Source organism: Microplitis demolitor, chromosome 2, assembly GCF_026212275.2.
Source record: "Microplitis demolitor isolate Queensland-Clemson2020A chromosome 2, iyMicDemo2.1a, whole genome shotgun sequence".
Taxonomy (NCBI): Eukaryota; Metazoa; Arthropoda; class Insecta; order Hymenoptera; family Braconidae; genus Microplitis; species Microplitis demolitor.
Genome location: NC_068546.1, coordinates 23,954,995 through 23,974,334, shown reverse-complemented (window position 1 = coordinate 23,974,334; position 19,340 = coordinate 23,954,995). Strand labels below are relative to the sequence as shown.

At 33.2% G+C, this 19,340-nt stretch overlaps 4 protein-coding genes across 6 annotated transcripts in view; 1 reads left to right on the top strand and 3 right to left on the bottom strand.

Annotated features, from left to right (window-relative positions):
* The window catches only part of LOC103572131 (somatostatin receptor type 2), a 54,740-nt gene extending 50,061 nt beyond the window's left edge, over positions 1 to 4,679 (bottom strand). The window contains exon 1 of the mRNA XM_053743166.1: positions 4,292 to 4,679. The gene's annotated coding sequence lies outside the window, so the exon portion shown is untranslated. The remainder of the gene's footprint in view (positions 1 to 4,291) is intronic.
* Positions 4,680 to 7,019: 2,340 nt separating this feature from the next.
* On the bottom strand, positions 7,020 to 8,971 carry LOC103572128 (uncharacterized). Its single transcript, XM_008550578.3, has 5 exons — positions 8,623 to 8,971; positions 8,469 to 8,554; positions 7,528 to 8,198; positions 7,351 to 7,456; positions 7,020 to 7,281 (listed from the first exon to the last, which is right to left on the bottom strand). The coding sequence occupies exons 1-5, from the start codon at positions 8,856 to 8,858 to the stop codon at positions 7,130 to 7,132; spliced, it is 1,251 nt and encodes a 416-aa protein (XP_008548800.1). The 5' UTR covers positions 8,859 to 8,971; the 3' UTR covers positions 7,020 to 7,129.
* Positions 8,972 to 9,333: 362 nt separating this feature from the next.
* Positions 9,334 to 15,267, top strand: LOC103572127 (tectonin beta-propeller repeat-containing protein). 2 transcript variants are annotated; one of them, XM_008550576.3, is made up of 8 exons: positions 9,334 to 9,551; positions 10,033 to 10,266; positions 10,656 to 10,838; positions 10,927 to 11,577; positions 11,653 to 12,389; positions 12,475 to 12,606; positions 12,679 to 14,743; positions 14,808 to 15,265. In XM_008550576.3, the coding sequence occupies exons 2-8, from the start codon at positions 10,042 to 10,044 to the stop codon at positions 14,859 to 14,861; spliced, it is 4,047 nt and encodes a 1,348-aa protein (XP_008548798.1). In that variant the 5' UTR covers positions 9,334 to 9,551; positions 10,033 to 10,041; the 3' UTR covers positions 14,862 to 15,265. The 2 variants fall into 2 exon arrangements, with proteins under 2 accessions (XP_008548798.1, XP_008548799.1); XM_008550577.3 differs by lacking the exons at positions 9,334 to 9,551; positions 10,033 to 10,266 and having other exon boundaries at positions 10,761 to 10,848; positions 14,808 to 15,267.
* Positions 15,268 to 15,319: 52 nt separating this feature from the next.
* Positions 15,320 to 19,323, bottom strand: LOC103572126 (cationic amino acid transporter 2). Of its 2 annotated transcripts, XM_008550575.3 has the most exons (11): positions 19,228 to 19,323; positions 18,546 to 19,137; positions 17,949 to 18,233; positions 17,754 to 17,882; positions 17,423 to 17,683; positions 17,065 to 17,348; positions 16,742 to 16,979; positions 16,415 to 16,678; positions 16,164 to 16,330; positions 15,992 to 16,100; positions 15,320 to 15,490 (listed from the first exon to the last, which is right to left on the bottom strand). In XM_008550575.3, the coding sequence occupies exons 3-11, from the start codon at positions 18,175 to 18,177 to the stop codon at positions 15,402 to 15,404; spliced, it is 1,770 nt and encodes a 589-aa protein (XP_008548797.1). In that variant the 5' UTR covers positions 18,178 to 18,233; positions 18,546 to 19,137; positions 19,228 to 19,323; the 3' UTR covers positions 15,320 to 15,401. The 2 variants fall into 2 exon arrangements, with proteins under 2 accessions (XP_008548797.1, XP_014300785.1); XM_014445299.2 differs by lacking the exons at positions 18,546 to 19,137; positions 19,228 to 19,323 and having other exon boundaries at positions 17,949 to 18,509.
* Positions 19,324 to 19,340: the final 17 nt, after the last annotated feature.

Sequence of the window (19,340 nt, the reverse complement as noted above, 5' to 3'; positions counted from 1 at the left end):
GAATAAATCGTCTATCAATCTCTAATATGTTTCAGCAAAAAATCGAAGTTTTAAAAATTTTTAAATTTAAGACATTTTCGCAGACTGCAATTTAACATGACGTCTTAGTAATTAGCGAAACGTGGCTTAGAGATATGTCTTCAAATTAACTTTGATAATCAAATCTATGATGTACAGAGAGCTGATATATATGAAAAGAGAGGGGAGGTTTTCTAGCCTGTGAAACTCTCTCCTTTCCCGCCGTTTTAATACGAGCGATACATCTATTAAATTTTCCCAAATTGATCGTCGATATTTCGTGACTCATAAATACGCATATATACTAGCAATTTATATACCACCCGGATTGCATACCACAATATACTCTAATTTCTTCGATATATTTACTGATTTTTGTATGCCTTTGCGTAGTTTTTTCAGGTAATAGTTCTCTGATAACAGCGACCATTATATTAAATTTTATATCTAATTCTACTGAAACAACTCTATATACGTCACAAAAATACTATTCTACATATTTTTTATTCATTACACTAAAAAAAAGAGGGAATTCAAAGTAATCTGGATTTTATTTAAATCTGCGTTTACTCCGATTCAGAATTTCGGAGTTTTTTTTAAATTACTTGGGATATGGAGTAAATAGGAACTTTATTTTTTCAAAGGAGTAAATTGGGAGTTTATTAGAGTTTATTTAAATCCTCATTTACTCCAATTCAAACTTCTGAAGTTGTGAAAAAAGTTTCCTCGCGTGTGGAGTAAATAAGTTCTTTTTTTTTTCAAGAGAGTAATTTCAGAGTGATTTGGATTTGATTGAAAACCGCATTTACTCCGATTTGGAATTTTAATATTTAAATAAACTCCCCTTCGGAGTAAATTTTACTCCCAACCAGAATTTTAATTTTAAAATAAATTTCCTATAGATGTCAATTTTACTCCGAACCGGAAGTGCAATTTCAAATAAATTTCCCTTCGGAGTAAATTTTACTCCAAACCAGAGTTTCGCTATTGAAATAAATTCTTCTTCGGAGTAAATTTTACTCCAATTCGGAATTTCAAAATGAAAATAAACTCCCCTTCGGAGTAAATTTTACTCGAAAACAGAGTTTCAATATTAAAATAAACTTCCTATAGAAGTCAATTTCACTCCGGACCGGAAGTTCAATTTCAAGTAAATTTCCCTTCGGAGTAAATTTTACTCCAAACAAGAGTTTCGCTATTGAAATAAATTCTTCTTCGGAGCAAATTTTACTCCAAACCATAATTTCAATATTAAAATAAACTTCCTATAGAAGTCAATTTTACTCCGAACCGGAATTTCAATTTCAAGTAAATTTCCCTTCGGAGTAAATTTTACTCCAAACCAGAGTTTCGCTATTGAAATAAATTCTTCTTCGGAGTAAATTTTACTCCAAACCGTAATTCCAAAATAAAAAAAAACTCCCCTTCGGAGTAAATTTTACTCCAAACCAGAATTTCAATATTAAAATAAACTTCCTATAGAAGTCAATTTTACTCCGAACCGGAAGTTTAATTTCAAATAAATTTCTCTTCGGAGTAAATTTTACTCCACACCAGAGTTTCGCTATTAAAATAAACTCCCCTTCGGAGTAAATTTTACTTCAAACCATAGTTTCGCTTTTGAAATAAATTCTTCTTCGAAGTAAATTTCCCCGCAAGGAGATTAAATAAATAAACAGTCATCCGCTCCAGATTTACTCAGCTAATTGTTTACAGTGTAAATAATCTATTGTCATATTTAAATACTACATATATAATTATAAAATTTATGAGCATGGAGATAGATATCGAGATGTAAATTTCACGAAATTGAAAGTAATACAATAATTTAAATGAAAATAATGATATCTGATAATGTATTAAACACATACCGTTATCTGTGTAAAATAAATAGATAAATCAATAAACTTTATATAATGTTTTCGCGTAACAACCATTTAATGTAATCGTAATTCTCAAGAGTAATTATCTTGATAGTACTAATGATGTTTGAATTTGTATCTGTGGCATGTATACCGTTTCCCTTGACACATGAGAAAGCTCGTAATATCCGGTTAAAGTAATTACATTTTAAATTAACTGATAACATTTCCATATGTTTATTTTACTCTAATGTGTGCTCAAAATTATTTGCAATAAAATACTAAAACTTTTTAAGTAAAAAAAAATTCATTAAAACAGGGAGTGAATACGAACTTTATTTCAACCCGCATTCACTTCCAGAATTTAAATATTAAAATAAATTTCCCTTTGATAAAAATTTCACTGCGAGAAAATTTTTCAAATAAATTATCCGCTCCGGATTTAACTCGCGTTCACCCCGAAAATTTTTTACGTTTTACGCATAAATTAAATTGTAATAATTATCATTAACAATTAGCTAATTATCATCATTTATATAATTCAAAATATTCGCAACAATAAATAATTCATTTTATTTCACATCATGGATTTTATTGACTGCATTTTTTAATTTTTTATTGGAATTTTATTAATTAAAAAACCCGCGCCCGATAAATTTAAATTTATTTTCACGCGTCGATTTTTATATAAAAAAATATTTAAAAAAAGGCGCTCTGCAATATTTGAATATTTTCAAATATTTAAATTTAATATTTCTATTAAACATAAAGACATTTTATGAAATTGATATATTTTTGATATAATATATGAAGATCATTATCGCGTTTCGCGTATCATTCAACGGCAATAAAAACTAAAGTTGCCGGAATAGTAAACGATCGTTGACGTATCATAATAAATAACGACGGATTAACTAGATTGATGGTGCCCAAAACTACAGTCGGACAGGTTGAGACTTGAGAGATCACTGAGTCGCAAGCAATGTAGTCCGAGTTTCTCACTAACGGAAGCATTCACGATTGGTTGGTTCTCGTGCTTCCCTAGATGCTCATCTGCCAGGTTTCCGATCGCATTAAAAGTTGCAGAAATTTGTAGCGCCCGCAGTTTGAATCACTTCCTTGTGTACATAAACTACGGAACTGTTTGCGATCCTTAATGAACTTGACGCCACCAGTTTTATCATCTTCAATGTTAACTCACTATTTTTACTCATAGAGATTATTTTAATTTCAACCACTTTGTAAATACGGTTCTATCGTTTGAAAACTTAAAGTTTTTTTCCTGCTGACTCTGCTCAAAAAAAAATTGACTTGAAAAGTGTTAGAATTTTTAGTCTATTGTAGAGAAAACTTGAAACAGGAAATTATCATCGAAAAATTATCATGCTGCATTATAATTATTATTTTGAACACTAAAAATTTTATGATCCTGAAGTTAGCAGACAATTAAGAATTTTTTGATTTTTTTTCCAGTTTGAATTAAAAAAAAAAAAAAATATGCACATGTAGAAAATTAAAAAAACTATAAGTGCAATTTTTTAAAATATTTTTTTTTTTATAATTCATCAGTTTGTTAAGAATTCAAAAATTATTTGACGTCTGTCAAATTCAGTATCATTAAATTTTTCGAGTGAACGCGAATTAAATCCGGAGTAAATGCCAAGCGGATGACTGTATATTTATTTTATCCCCTTGAAATGAAAGTTACTTCAAAAGGAAGTTGATTTGAATATTAAACTTCGAATCGGAGTGAATGAGGACTTAAATATAATCCAGTAAACTCCAAAATCACTCAGCAAAACCAAACTCGATATTTTCTCCATACCCGGAGTAATTTTTTATCAAACTCTGTAATTTAAAATTGGAGTGAATTCTCATTGAATATTAACTTTTAGAAGTATTCTGAATAATAGAAGCTCGAAGTTGGAATCACGTTTCATAAATTAATTTTCCTGAAACAGTACCTCTGGTCCCTGATGTTTGAAATACTAGAATACATATCACGATATGTATGATAATAATTGTCCAATGAAACCAGTCAAGTTTACAGATGATCTAGACATGCCGCTGGAAGGACAATATCCATAAATTAATTTCTCAGCTGGACCTAGATCCTACAATAGACTACGGAATCAGTGCATCTTCAAAGATAATTAAACGGATGAAGCAATATCACTATTTTCACACCCGTATGATCCAAATATTTAATTAAATATATTCCTAGATCAATATTATTTAAATTACATTTTTTCGAGCATTTGAAATTAAACTTCCCAGTCCTCATAGTGACTAATTAATTATATTTCATAAATATTTATATTAATTTATATTCACCCTCGAGGATATTGACTTTTAATAGGCTGATATTTTACCATAAAATATTTTAAATTATATAGTAATTATGTACATACCTTAGCAAATGTATCAAAAAATAATCTTCCGGCATCGATTGTTTTCAGTCTCCATAATAGAACACAAGTTAAATTTATCTTCAAGTATTTAAACGATCACTAGGTAACGCGCACTCATAACGGAATTTTTGAATTTCACTTCTTTAATTACGCGAAAATAATTACGTCACTCGAATGATGAAAATCTACAGAAAAATTTTATTAAAATTGATAAATTCTGTCGTTACAGCCCGTAATTAATTTTTCCGAACCGGTAATTACACTTTTTTTTCACTACACTCGCATTGAAGTTCAATGCCTTTTTATCCAAACATAGGAAGCCAACTTCAGAGCACTTCAATTTAAATAATGAGTGTGAAAGTAGCAGCCATTTTATAAATTTTAAATAAAAAAATAAATTAATTGAAATAATGAAATTCAAAAAAATGCGCGCGCAATTTTTTTACTGATCTAAACACGCATTTTTTTATTTTCGTCTACATTTTATTTATTTATTCAAAAATTTAAAAAATTCCCATTTGTCAGTTACTTCACTCATTAGTAAAGTTAGTCGGACAATTTTTCAAATTTTGAAATAATAAATAATGTTTGTAAAATAAAAATTAAAAAATGAATATTGAGACAATTCAAAATTGTACGCATGCATTTTTTTGAATTTTATTATTTAAATTCTTTAGTTTTTTTGTATGATATTAAAAAGTTGTATGCGACATTTACACTCAAGTACTTTAATTACCCTGAAGTTAACAGTCGATTAATGATTCTCGAATTTTCTTTTTCGATAAATCGATTTCAAAAATTTTTAAACGTCAGCTAACTTCAGTATGCAATTGGGTCGAAACTTATCGATTTCTTCTTTCTGCCCACTAGATCAGTTCCTAACTTCATTTCGATCCTTTTAAAAATCAACTTTTTTTTATTTTCAACCTCAGAATTTTAACTAAATCATTTTTAAAATTCCTAAGATGTAATGGCACTTTCAAATTATCTCGTTTTTGCTGACTCTAGACATCGAATCATTTCAATGAAGGTAATTATGAAAAACTAACCTAGTTTTTAAATTTTACTTTACCTTTACTTCACTAATCGATAGTTAACGCGGAAATTAATATGGCTCCCGAAAAATTGTGCGCGACAAACTTTTTCGAAAAATTTTCATTATCCGAATTCCTTTAATATTTAAATCATACTTTTTGTATTATGGCAGCACTTGCCTTCGGCTCAACCAACCAAAATTACTCTCGTCTTTACTAATTTTATTAAAATTACATGTCAATTAATTAAAATATTGAATTTGGCGGTAAAAATTATTCAGGAAAGTAGAATTTAAATAAAAATTATTCAAAATCAGGAGTTTTAATTTTTAAAAAATGCGTAAATTATTTAAAAAGTTTCTTTATTATTTAAAATATTGACAACTCGTATTTCTGATACAAAAAAAAAAGGTAATTTACAAAAATTTTATAATTAATCAATTAAACAAATGAGACTTCACTCGGACCGTAAAAACTCACATTTTAATTTTCTTACTGAAAACTTGAATCAAAAATTCAAATATTTTTTAATTATTATTATTTACAATTATAAATAATTGCATAAGCTCTACAATGAAATAAAAAACAACTACTGAGTTAATAACAGAGATTTTTAGTCGCGAGTAATAATTAAATAAAAAATAATAAATTGAAAGCCGGGTAGTTTATGTATCGGATTACAGGAAGTAAAAAAAGCGATACTGTGATGGTGACTTGCTCGGTCTGATATAAAAATAAATGAGCGTTAGTTATATCTGTAATAACATTTAAAAAATATATAAGGCATCAGTAATTTATAAGAAAAGATTTACTGACGTGAAATGACAAGAGAAAATATTACGTCAAAGAAATAATATAAAATATCAATAAATTTATAGGAGGTAATTAAAGAATTTCGCGTGGGTGCTTTTATGAGATTTCCAATAAAAAAAAGTCAAGCTTGTTAGCTTTCTTTTTTATTCTCTTCCTCATAAAAAACGATACTCGCTTTAATATTCCCGCGGAATATTAATTTGAATTTATAGAATTTAAATATATAATTAATTGCGCGTACTGTCAGTCAATTAAATCAATAAAAAAAAAGTGATGATGAAAAAGCTTTTTAGAGAGGCGTAAATTTATGTGAGATATCGGAATTGAAAAGGTAACTGGCAGAATCGATTCTTCGTCAAACCACGATCGACCCTTATGATAGAAAGCGTCTGAAAGCTCTTTGTTCGGTTATAAATTGAATGGAGCTTATCACTGAAATCTGACTGGCAAACGGTATAAACTAACACGTTCTTGCGCCCTAGAGCATACAGCGTTAACGTTAATAATGATACCAAAGAGCTTAAAAGGTAAAGCCTGTCAATGAAGGAGCTTTATGAGAAGCGATTTTGCCGGAAGTTGGTACAATGTGAGCTTACTTTAGGTTTTATCTGCTACCACACAAAGTCTTGAGTGTTGCCAGCATTTAATCACTACACCGAAAAGTATTTCTTGGCGCAAAAAAAATTTTAACTATGAATTGAAGATAAAAATTTTATTGGGACTCAAGAAAATTTTTATTTTCAATTTATGATGAAAAAATTTATTGGAGCAGGTGACAATTTCTTTGCGTCAAGAAATATTTTTTTTGTGTATCATATTCATATATAATATAAATTATAAAAACAAGAACGTTGATTAATTATTACAAAACTCACAATTAATTAACTCTTAATAAAATACAATAATTATTATTGTTAATTATAAATTGTGAGTTTTTAAATTACTAGGACATTGAACAAACACAATGTAAAAAAAAATTATACAAAAAAAATCACTTGGTACGATGAATTAATCGTGGCTCAACCAAATGAACAGAATTTAAATTTATCAGCTCGTTATCAACTTCAACTTTACTTTCGTCACCATTATTGTCGGACGGTAGCGTAAATTTACCTTCTGGAGTTTTTATTTGTTCATGTCCATCTGAAATTATTAATTTGATTACTCAACTAATTAATAAAAACTTGAACACTTAAGAAATAAATAAATTACCGATTATTTTAAAAATGTAGTCATCGGAATTATGATCTCGGGCGCAAACTTTGGCGATAATATACCCAGAGACTGTTGGAGAATAATCTTCTCCAATTTTCAAAGTCTGTTAATGATAAAGAATATGTTTTAGTATATAATTATATTTAATAAATGATATTATTGTAAAATACTTACGCGGAATGCAACGACATCACCAATTTCAAAACTCACGCCAGGAACGACGGGATAGTCGAGTGGATTTACTTTTGAAAAATCAATATCTGATGATCCATTGCTTAGATTTTCAGGTAAAGTGGGTACTGGAGATGCTGCAGTCTCCATTTTAATATTATTTTTTCCGGGCCCTCGAGATTGAGACATACGTGAGACATTTGACGTATGAGAAATTTCAGAATTAGATCTCACTCTTTTGCTGGAGTAGGTAACGGGAACGGGATTATTTTTTAAACTCAGCAAAGTCGACAAAGATGCAGCTTCATTAGAACGAACAGTTGGTTTTGTACGAGCAGGAATTCCATTTCCTTGCTTGTCATTCGTCACTTGAAGATTTTCATCGTCTGAATTAAATTTTAAATGCTTCGGTGTTAATTTTTCATTGTTTATACTAATGCCATTTGTTGCAGAAAATCCATTTTGCTGATAAATTTTAGCTTCCACTTCTTCTTTTTCAATATTTTTATTTTTTTTATGACGAGGTCGTACTCTCTTACGCTTTTTCTTTGGAACTGTACTTGGGGAGTTGACATTTTTAATGTCAGTATCGACATCTTTTTCTGATATTGGATCAACAAAAACTTCGACTTCAGTATTGTCGGATTCTTCTGACTGATGCTGTGATTCGGGTTCTAAAATAAATATCAGTTACAAAATCAATTTCACAATTAATAAAATATCGATAATTTTATTATTTAAAAATCTTGAAATATTTCATTTCTAATGCAATTGAAAAATTTTTTGGCGCGAGAAATATTTTAAATTTTAAATTAATAGCTCAAATTTTTTTAAGACTGGAGTAACATCCAGTCAGTACTTCTACTCAAATTAAAAAAAAAAAAAAAAAAAAAAATGCCGCTTAATTTCAAAATTTTTAAATTCTAGATTAAAAACAAATTTACTTGAGGGTTCAACTTTGCTGGGAGGAGTCACTGTTCCATTTGGTGTTGGAGCATCAATTGACAATCCAGGACGTCCAGGGATAACTCTGTCATAATAAAAGTAAATAAATTAATTATTTAAATAAAATTAAAAAAAATGAAACAATAAACTTACGTGATAACATCATTCAGCTGAATAACTCTAATATCCTCGACAAAAGGTAAGAAAATATTATTCTCCGTAATGAGATAAAAGGACTCAACAATTCCAAAAGTATTTGCAATTTTAGAGTGCAGTTGCAAGACATTACTTATTGCTGACGTGTCAACGTAAATGAAACTCAATTTCCTGGCATCGGTGTAAAATTTCGATAAATTTAATTTAAGCCGAAAGTTTGTTAAACTCGCCATTGTTTACTCGGTAATTTATTGTTGCTCTGTCGCCGGATTGTTTGATTTTCTTTTGTTTTAATTTTTAGGTTAAAATATTTAAACGCCGGGGAAAAATACGCACTTGTGTTTTTTTTTTACCAAACAGAGATAAGATTTTTTGGGGGAAATTTAAATTTCATTACCGACCAGAGTGTGAATAGCAGACATAAATTTAAACTTATAAATAATTCAGAAAATAATAATTTTTAAAAATGCACTTATGAATTTTTAAATTTTTAAATTCCCTTTTTTTCAAATTTAAATTTATTGATTATTTACTCTGTTTATTTATAATTTTAAAATTGTCTGTTATATTCATGCTCATTACCGACCGCTGGAAACTGGAGTATATTTTTATAAATATATAAATATATAATATATAGCGCTGCAAAAAAATACTTAACATCTTGCACTTTATTATAATTATTATTATCACTATTATAACTTATATTGATTGTTATTATTCCGACATAAAGTTATTTCTAGTCCTCAAAAGACTGACAGTTTTAGTGAAATAGGAAAAATATTTCCTGCTAAATTGATAAGTTGGAAAAAAAAAAAAATTTTTTTTTTTATCAAAATGAAATAGTTAAATATCGATTTACATAATAATTAATCCTGATTTATGTATTAATTATACTGATAACAATTAGTGACAAGTGAATAAATTTGGTAAAATATGTTAAGAAAATTATACAAATTCCTTACAATAAATTATGATCCTCAAGTTAGAAAACAATTAGCAATTTAATGAGTGTGGATATAGCAGACATCAGAGAAATTCAAAATTTTAAATAAGTAGAGGAAATAATTAATAAAATTAAATTAAAAAAAAATGCGCATTTAAAAAATTTAAAAATCAATAAGTGCATTTTTTTTAATATTTTTTTTTTTATAATTTATCGGTGTAAAAAATTCAAAAATTATTAGACCTCGATCAACTTTAGGATCATAATAAATTTTACTGCAGTAAATGTAACAGACATGAGAAAAGTTATAAATTTTAAATAATGAAATTTTTAAAAATTCACCTACTAATTTTTCATTCATCTAAATATGCATTTTTAAATTTTTATTCAAAATTTTAAAAAATTCCGCTGTCACAGTGACACTCATTTTGCCCTGTATTAATTATTTTATTTATGTTCTTTAGAAAAAAAAAATGCCAAGTACGTATCTCTACGCAATAAATAATGAGGGCAGAGTATTTGGATTATCAACTTCCGGCCATATGTGGCGTGAATTTACATATCTTGGGTTAGAATTTAAAAGGCTGTCAGCAGTTCCGCATTTTATGTGGGCGATTGGTGGCGATCGTCAGGTTTACGTTCACGTTCATGGCTTAGACATTCCGATAAGAATAAAAGAAGAAACTTATGAGAACGAGGTAATTTATTATTTCATAAACAGGTACAAGTTTATTGATGATAGGAACCAGCAAAAGTTAGCTGAAGATTAATTCACAAGCTGTCAATTCTGCTGGCGTTTATGAAAGACGCGGCTATTAGATGGTTTAGAAGTCTAGAGTCATGGGTTCATCTTGATCCTGGCCTGGAGCAAATAGTCTCAGTTACAACCAGTCAGCTAACCCATTGATCAATTTTTAAATGAAAGACAGGAACTTGTCTACAACTAGTATTAAATTTCAAACTAACTAATCAAGTCATGAGTAAAGAGCAGACGATGTCGGAATCTCGGACTGGTCTAAAATCGAACTAAGAGCGCGATAAATTTTTAAAAAAATTATTTTGACAGTAGATAATTAATTTGTTTCAGCGATGGCTCCCGCTGGAGGGTTTTAGCGGCCGATTGTTGCCAACAGACAGGTACAATTTTTCAAACGCTGATGGATCAGTCGACAGATCGCGTGATAAAGTAAAACTTCCATCAATGGCGTGGCAGTGGGAAGGAGACTGGAATATCGAGACTACTTTAGACGGACAGCCTCTGGATCATGACGTTAGTAATGGTATCATTTCGTAAGAAGTAAAAGCGCGTCAGCAATGAGTAGAAAAAAAATAAATTCAAGTTCTGTGATTATTTACAGGGCTGGACTTACGCCGTTGATTTCCCAGCGACTTTTTCCACAAAGAAGCAGTGGAAGTCTTGCGTGAGAAGACGCAAGTGGGTGAGGTATCGGCGTTACAGTGCCATGAATTCCTGGTGTGCTATAGCACCTCTCCATAAAGACCCAACGAAAGAACCTTTCATAGACGTGGCCATCGGTGGCACTCAAATACCAGGTGGCAGTATCGGGAGTCTCGTCGTCTGGGCGGTAACAGCTCATGGGCGAGTGATGTTCCGTGTCGGGGTGAGTTCAACGTCCCCTGAAGGACAACGTTGGAGTGCCATTAAATTATCTAATGGTCAAGAGGTATCACAAGTTAGCGTCGGAGTGACGGGATTAGGATGGGCTGTACTTACTGACGGCAAAGCTTTAGTTAGAACTGGTGTCACTCGGGAAAATCCAATGGGAGAAGATTGGAGTCAAGTAGAGCCACCGCAAAAGGATCTCCGTCTGATACAAGTCAGTGTAGGCTGCGACGCTGTCTGGGCTGTCACTAACGACGGCAGTGTGTGGTTTAGAAAAGGGATTAAGGGTGACATGAGTGGTATGTGTGAGCAATTAGCTACAGGAACCGGGTGGGTCGAAATGGGCAGTAAAATGGGCTCCGTTTCAGTGGCTCCAAATGACCAAGTTAGCAGCTAAAATTTTTATCAATTATTTTTACTACTTTATAGAAACTGATTCTTGTCATTTTATTTTTTCAAGGTCTGGGCAATCGGCTACGAGGACAGATGTTTGTATTACAGAGCTGGAATAACGCGTTCAGAATTGACAGGAAAGAAATGGAGATCCCTGACAGCTCCTCTGCAATTAAGCAGAGCAAGTAGTAGTGCTAGTTTGTCATCAAACAATCGCCACAGCATGTGCGGAACTCCGCAGCAGCAGCGTCATCAAAGTTGGAGTTCTCTGAACAGACCTCAGAGCACTGGGGAAAGCACTGCTCTGATCCGCGACTGGGAAGAACAGTCCAGATCAGCGCCGACTCCCACGTCTTTGAAACTGTGGCAGAAGAATGAAGCGAGTGGATCGAATGGAGGAATCTCTCAGCAAACTTCCTTCCAGGAGATGTTCAATGCCGATGAAAAAACCCGATCCGCTGGTTCAGTTAATTCAGATGCTGATTCCGCGGCGAATATAACCATTTCTAACGAGTCTCTTTCGCACAGCGGAGAGTCGACAGTAGTTTCAGGCAAGGGAATGAGCAGTACTGTCAAAGTCAACCCAGCGGCTTGGAGTCCTGTGCACTCTGTTGGCTCTATGGTCGGTGTTGAAGCGCACCCGGAAACTGACGGCAGTGTTTTCGACCCCGACTGGACCGGAGAGTCTGGAGTTTATGGTGAAGACGAAAGCACGGCTGCTATTTATTGGGCAGAGTGCGATGTCCTCTGGTGTAAAGTTGAAGCTGGTGCTTGCTTTGTTGATTGTACTAACCCTCCTAAGTGGTACGTATAAATTATCACAATGCTGTATAATTTAAACTCAAAAATATGTATTTTGATGATAGAATTTATTTGTTACATTTAATAGGATTGCTGATAACTTCGCTTCGAATCACGGAGAGACTGCTGAGCCCTGGAGGATTCATATCCTTGAAGAATTAAAAAATAGAATGAAGGATGTCAATTTTGACATGTCGACTTGCGAAAAAGCCATTGAGAGGTGAGACAACTGATCTAATAAATTTTTTTAACCTGATTAAAATAAAAAAAATGTAATGATAATTTATTCCAGATCATCTTGGGTTAAAAATGGAGATGCGAAATGTAAATTAAAAGGAAGCAATAATTATGAGGACTGTGTGATAGAACTCGAGTGGATAAGTAGCGACGGCGGTTCACTAGACTTTGGCACACTGACAGTATTGAATGCTGACGGCGCGACGACGGTAATGCAGTTTCCAGTGACGGAAATAGTGTGTGTAGTTTGCTGCAGCGAACCAGGGAGTCCAAGACTGGCAATTCACACCCCGCGGTTACCAAAATCCAAAGTACTTAGACTCCAGTTTGCCAGCGACACTGAGCTAGAAGACTGGATAAGTCACATAACGTCTGTTACGTGTAAGACAAATAACGTCTACGGGCGACCGGGTCCCAACTCCATCTGGTCAACGACTGCTCTAGGCGACGTGTTTGTCTACGACCCAGTTGTCGCAGAAGCGAATCAACTGATCGACGATACCTACTCCCAGGAGCTTGATATCTCCAGCAAAGAGTTGCCGTTTGAAAGTATTCTGCACAACGGGTTCAGTCCAGGTCATGCATTGCACATATCAGTGTGCGTCCACGATGACGCCGACAGACTGGCCTTCAATCTTGTCTGCCATATGGCGACGGCGATGAAGTACAAGGCCGCCAATGATTCTCATGACATAGCATTCCACTTCAACCCGCGTTTGAAAGAAAATTTGATTATAAGGAACACGTACCAAAACGGACAGTGGGACGATGAAGAAAGAGCAGGCGGAAGTCCACTGAAACCTGGTACTGATTTTTCACTTAAAATAATCTGCGAGCAAAGAGGCTACCGGATATTTATTGATGACAAGGAATACACATTTTACTGTCACCGAATACCACCAGACAACATCACCCACTTGAGGATAAAAGGACTCATGACTCTGCATTCAGTAATTTATAAATCGCCTTCGGTGATAATCGAACCGACGTCAATGTTCTGGAGACAAATGGGCGGTCATCTGAGAAAAGTCGAAACCTGCACCGCTGGAATAACCTGGGGGATTGGTTACGACAACACTGCCTGGGTATACACCGGGGGTTGGGGTGGAACTTTTCTCCGAGGACTTGGCACCAGCAATGCTGACATCAATTCAATGACAGACACCCATAATTATTACGTATATGAAAACCAACGATGGAACCCAGTAACCGGTTATACCTCGCATGGTTTACCAACAGACAGGTATATGTGGAGCGACGTTACTGGTCGCCATAAACGAACGAGAGAACTCACTAAATTGCTGTCCATGCACTGGAGATGGGTGTCCGATTGGATAATTGACTTCCACACACCCGGGGGCGTTGATCGCGACGGCTGGCAGTACGCGACAGACTTCCCGTCGCAGTACCATGGGAAAAAAAATTTTACTGACTACGTCAGGCGACGAAGATGGTTCAGAAGGTGCTTGTTAACTACCAGTGGACCTTGGAAAGAACTTGGGAACACCAAAATTATTGACGTGTCTTTGTATTCACCGGATAACGTTGGACCCGATGCTCCAGTTGAAGTCTGGGCAGTTGCCGCCAATGGTGAAGCTCTCTACCGCCGTGGAGTCTCTGAGTCTTGTCCCATGGGAGTGTCTTGGGAACACATACCCAGTGATCAAGCTCTCACTGGAATATCTTGCGGTCCTCTGGGCCAAGTCTGGGCCGTTGGTAAAAATGGATCTTCTTACTGGAGGTTCGGAATCACGAACTCAAAGCCAATTGGCGAAGTCTGGACCAACGTTGAACCCCCATCCGGAGCTCAATTGAAGCAAATCTCCGTTGGAAAAAATGTCGTCTGGGCTCTAGACACCGCGGGGAGACTTTCAGTTCGTCGTGAAATTCAGCCGAAAGTTTTCCCTGAAGGAACTCACTGGCAAACGTTGCCCGCGATGCCAAATGACCCGATTCACATCGACCTTTCTGTCGTCGCTGCCAAACAAGGATTCCGTCACGTGTCTGTTTGTCGAGAGTCCGGCAAAGTCTGGGCTATTTCAGGCGCTGGTATCGTCTGCCGTAGGATTGGAGTCACCAGTGAAAATCCGGCAGGAACTGGATGGACAACAGGCATTGGGGTGAGTATTTATTTTAACACATGGGATATTTATTTGAATAATTAATTGGTTAATTTTATTGCAGGCCAATTGGCAGCACATAAGTCTCGGAGGTTTTACAGGCGGTAAGAAAAATTAAACCGTTACTTTACAGTATTTTATTTTTTAAAGAGACAATGGGGCTGAGATATTAATTTACATAATTGGTTTATAAAAAAATGTAGGCCTATCGTAGATACTAGTCATTTAATTAATTTTTTAAACTTATGATGATTACTTAATTGCCATTATTTATTACAATTTATATCAACAAATGGTCATATATTTATAGTTCATTTCGTACATTCCTTATCTAAGTTTTAATGTAAAGTCATTTTTTTTTAATTAATATTATTAATTAATAGACAAAAATTTAGGTTTCGATGAATTATTTTTATACTATTACTGCGAAAATAAAACCAATTATATACATATATATACTCTGAATTTGAAATCTGAGAATTAACGAAATTTTTTCAACAGAATATATAATATATTAATTTATACTAAATATATATGTACTATAAGTATGGCTTGGTGTAAAATATTTACAAAAAATAAATCAAAAAATCCTTATTTAATGGCGTCGATATTTAAAATTAACAAGTCATTTAAAAATACAAAAATAATTATAACTATTTTATTGCAGTGGTGTGTCTAGAAGTCGTGAGATATTTTTTTGGCCTTGCAGACTATTTTTCATTCCGTAGAAAAAGTAGATACAAAAACCTAAAGCATTTTTAATAAATTAATTTTTTTTATTTTTTATAAAAAAAAAAAAAAATTCAAAATTTTTTTTAAGGAAATTTTATACTTGGGTCCACCTTTGAGTTAAACTTTTTAAAATTCATTACTAGTTTGATATTTTTCAAAATTTTTTACCTCAGAAAAATTAAAATAAAAATTTTTTAAATAAATTTTTGAGAAACTTCTGAAAAATTTCTAAACCATTGGAAAAATATTCAGAATTCTGATTAAAAATTCAAATTAAATCTGATTGGAAAATTCTAATCGGAAACTTCAGAAAATTAATTTGAAAAAAAATTATTTTCCAATTGAATTTGATTAAAAAATTTGAATCGAAGTTATTAATTAGTGGAATAATTGAAAATTATTATTTAATTTTTTTGAAGGAAAAATTCAACTCAAACTTTCGGAAAATTTTCGTATTTTTTTATACACGAAATTTTTTCTGCTTAATTAAATATTTTAAAAAAAAATCTAAATTACCTATAACCATCCATACAGCGAATCTGATCCATGTAAAAACATCTAATTGAAGCATTAAAAATAGATTTATAAATATACTGAGGCAGGGAGAGAAAGGGACTAATGGGACCTAAAATAAATATTAGATTAATAACAAAAATTAATTTTAAAATTTAAAATAATGGAAGTTTACCTTAAAAGCGAGTTTTATTGGATCAATGGGTTGTCTACTAATGGCGAATACGGTAACAATAAGAATAATGCCTATCAGTATTAAAATAACGTAAAGGAAGACATTAATAGCACTATCATCAAAGTGCACACAATTGAAAATCAAACCAAATATAAATGCCGCTGATGCTGTATTAAAAAAACAAAACCAAACATTGGACATGACAACAAAGGGAAGACAAATTTTACTATTTAAATTTGTAGCGATCTTACCGAAAATAACTATGCCCCAGCTGGAAATTTCGCTGGAGAAGTCGCTGGGAACTGTTTGATTGTCGACATTGAAAATCTGTCTACAATAATCTAGAGGCGATGGCCGCTCTTCCGGTATCGTGTTCATGGATATTTTAACTCCTTGATTTGCCTTCTGATACCTGAGAACTAGGACAGAAATGGCGACTATGGTGTACGCCAGCAGGGTTCCAATGGACATCATGTCGATCAGCTGCTCGAGATTGAACATGAGAGTCATCAGACCTGGAACAAAATGGATGCCATTGTAAGAAATGGCCGCTGGTTTCAATTAATGTGTTGGCTAACCTATAAATATTCCAGAAACTAGAGTTCCGAAAATTGGAGTGCGTGTTTTGTCGTGAACTTGGGCAAGAAATTTGAACATCACTCCGTCACTTCCCATGGCATAGAGAATCCGAGGAAGTGGGAACATTGAACCTAGAAGATTAGTACAGAGAGCAGAAACAGCGCCGAGATTAACGATCCACTTAATTGACGGCCAGCCAATTTGCTGGAAGACATAAGGAAGTGGCGCTTCTGAATCCTGTTGCCAAAAAAAATAATTTATTTATTTAAATTAAATTTTTCAGTGATGACTACAGGATTTTATTTTTATTTTATTGACTGACTTGGTCATAGTAAGGCCACATCATCGTAAGAACTGTAGAGATAGAGAAGTAGGCCGCGAAGATGACAGCAAGAGAAATTACTATCGCAAGCGGAATTGTTTTTTGTGGATTTTTAGCTTCTTCTCCTGTGGCGGCGACCGCGTCGAACCCGACGAATCCATAGAAACATTTCGCTGCTCCGATCATAACTCCGCTTATTCCAAAAGGCATAAATCCACCGGTCCCAGCATTTTTGAACTCTGGAGGAATTTTCGCCGGGTCGATGTTCCAATTTGCCGGATCAGCTGCAAAGTTTACATAAAAACTATTTTATTATTTTAAATTCCGGCGTTTTATTGGTTCGCTGACTGCTGCTTACCTTTGATAGATCCTGCGACAATGACAATTAAAACAGTCGTCAAATTTACTGCCGTAAATCCCATGTTGAGGTACGATGACTCCTGGGCGCCGATGCAAAGAAGAAGAGAAAGAAGCAGAACGACCGTAAAGGCGAAGAAATCTGGATACTCCGACAGGAATGATACATTTATTGGCATGACCGAGTGAAAATAATTTCTCATCTTATTCTCAATCAAGGAGTCAACGTAATTACTGAGCCCCCTAGCAACACTCGCCGTCGCTAGAATACCAACAAAACATCCAGTTTACACAAAGTTTTTTTCTTCAATCACTAATTAAAATTCACTCACCAATTACATACTCGAGTATGAGATTCCAGCCGATGACAAAAGCGACAAATTCTCCAATAGTGACGTAGCTGTAAACGTAAGCAGATCCCGCCTTGGGCACGCGGGAAGCGAACTCAGCGTAGCACATTCCTAAAAAAACTCCAATGAGCACAAAACGGCTAAAAATTTTTTCCAATTATCATTAAAATGTTTCACCTGACAAAGCTGACGCAATCGCAGCAATCAGGAAGGAAATGCACACCGCAGGACCAGCGGTTCCTTTGGCGACACTTCCGGCAAGAACGTAGACCCCGAGGCCCAACGTCGCGCCGACTCCCAGAGCCGTGAGATCAAAGAGACCAAGTACTCTGGCCAATTTGCCTTTGCCCTCTAAATCTCTGTCTATTCTTTTCCTCGTGAGAGCTTTCCACAACTTGCTTGACATCTTGCGTAATTAAAAGCACTTCAAATATATTTACAACAATGTCTTCTTGTTTTAGCCTAGGCATGAAGAAACAATTAAAAACTTGAATTAACTCACAGTCACTTGATAAAATTTATTTTTTAACATTTAGACGGACATGTAAAATGTTCAATGAACAATCAGACTAGATTAGCGTCATGCCAATTGTCTCAATTGATTGTCGATTACTCTGTTCATTTGAGAGAATGACATTAGTTACGATGACCGTTTTGGGATCTTGTGCGCACGCGTACAAGAGTATCGTAAAATAAAGTTTGAATATAATTTTGCAAGAGCTTATAATTTTAATTGCATAATCTTTTATGCACTAAAACAAATTTAATACTTACCTAATTTATAAATAAACGTCAAAGTCAATCAGATCTACAGAAAATTAATTATTTTGGCTTAAAGTAAAACGCAGAGTTGCCGGCTTTCATTTGTTAACTTTAATTTTTTTGGTAAATTAAATACAATAGATAAATTTTATAATTTTTTAAACACTTAGTTCTGCATTTTGAATCTTTCCGCGACCGCTTCAGCTTCACTACTAAAATTAAGTATTTATGTCATTAAAAAATGTCTATCAATTATTTAAAGCTTAAGATTATTTCTATTTGCTCAAGTATTTATAATTATTTGGATACTTTTATAATCATCTTAGTCTCACATTTATTGTTCTTATCTTTTCTATTGTCACGCTATTGTTAAATGCTTTTTTTTTTTTTTTTTTTTTTATGTATTCATGCCCATGAAACATTGGGGCATTATCTGATATTTTTGTTTGATAAATATAGTAAAATACATTAATGTTAATTTTAAAAAATTATCAGTACACTTTATAATTAGGTAATTTTTAAAAGTTGATAAACATTCAGGGACTTGGAGATTTTGTAAGACCTTGTAGCCTATTATTCCATAGAAAAAATCCATTAGGAAAACCTGAAAAAAATAATAATTTAGTATTTTATTAAATTCTATTTTTAATTGCACGGTTTTTTAATCGAGAAATAAATTTATGAATATATTTACCCGTATTATGGATAGGAATACCTGGAATAGATAAATGGTAATTTTGGGTAATAAATAATGAGAGTAATTTAAATGGTTTAGTAATTAGTACACAGACTTTTTTATTGAATCAG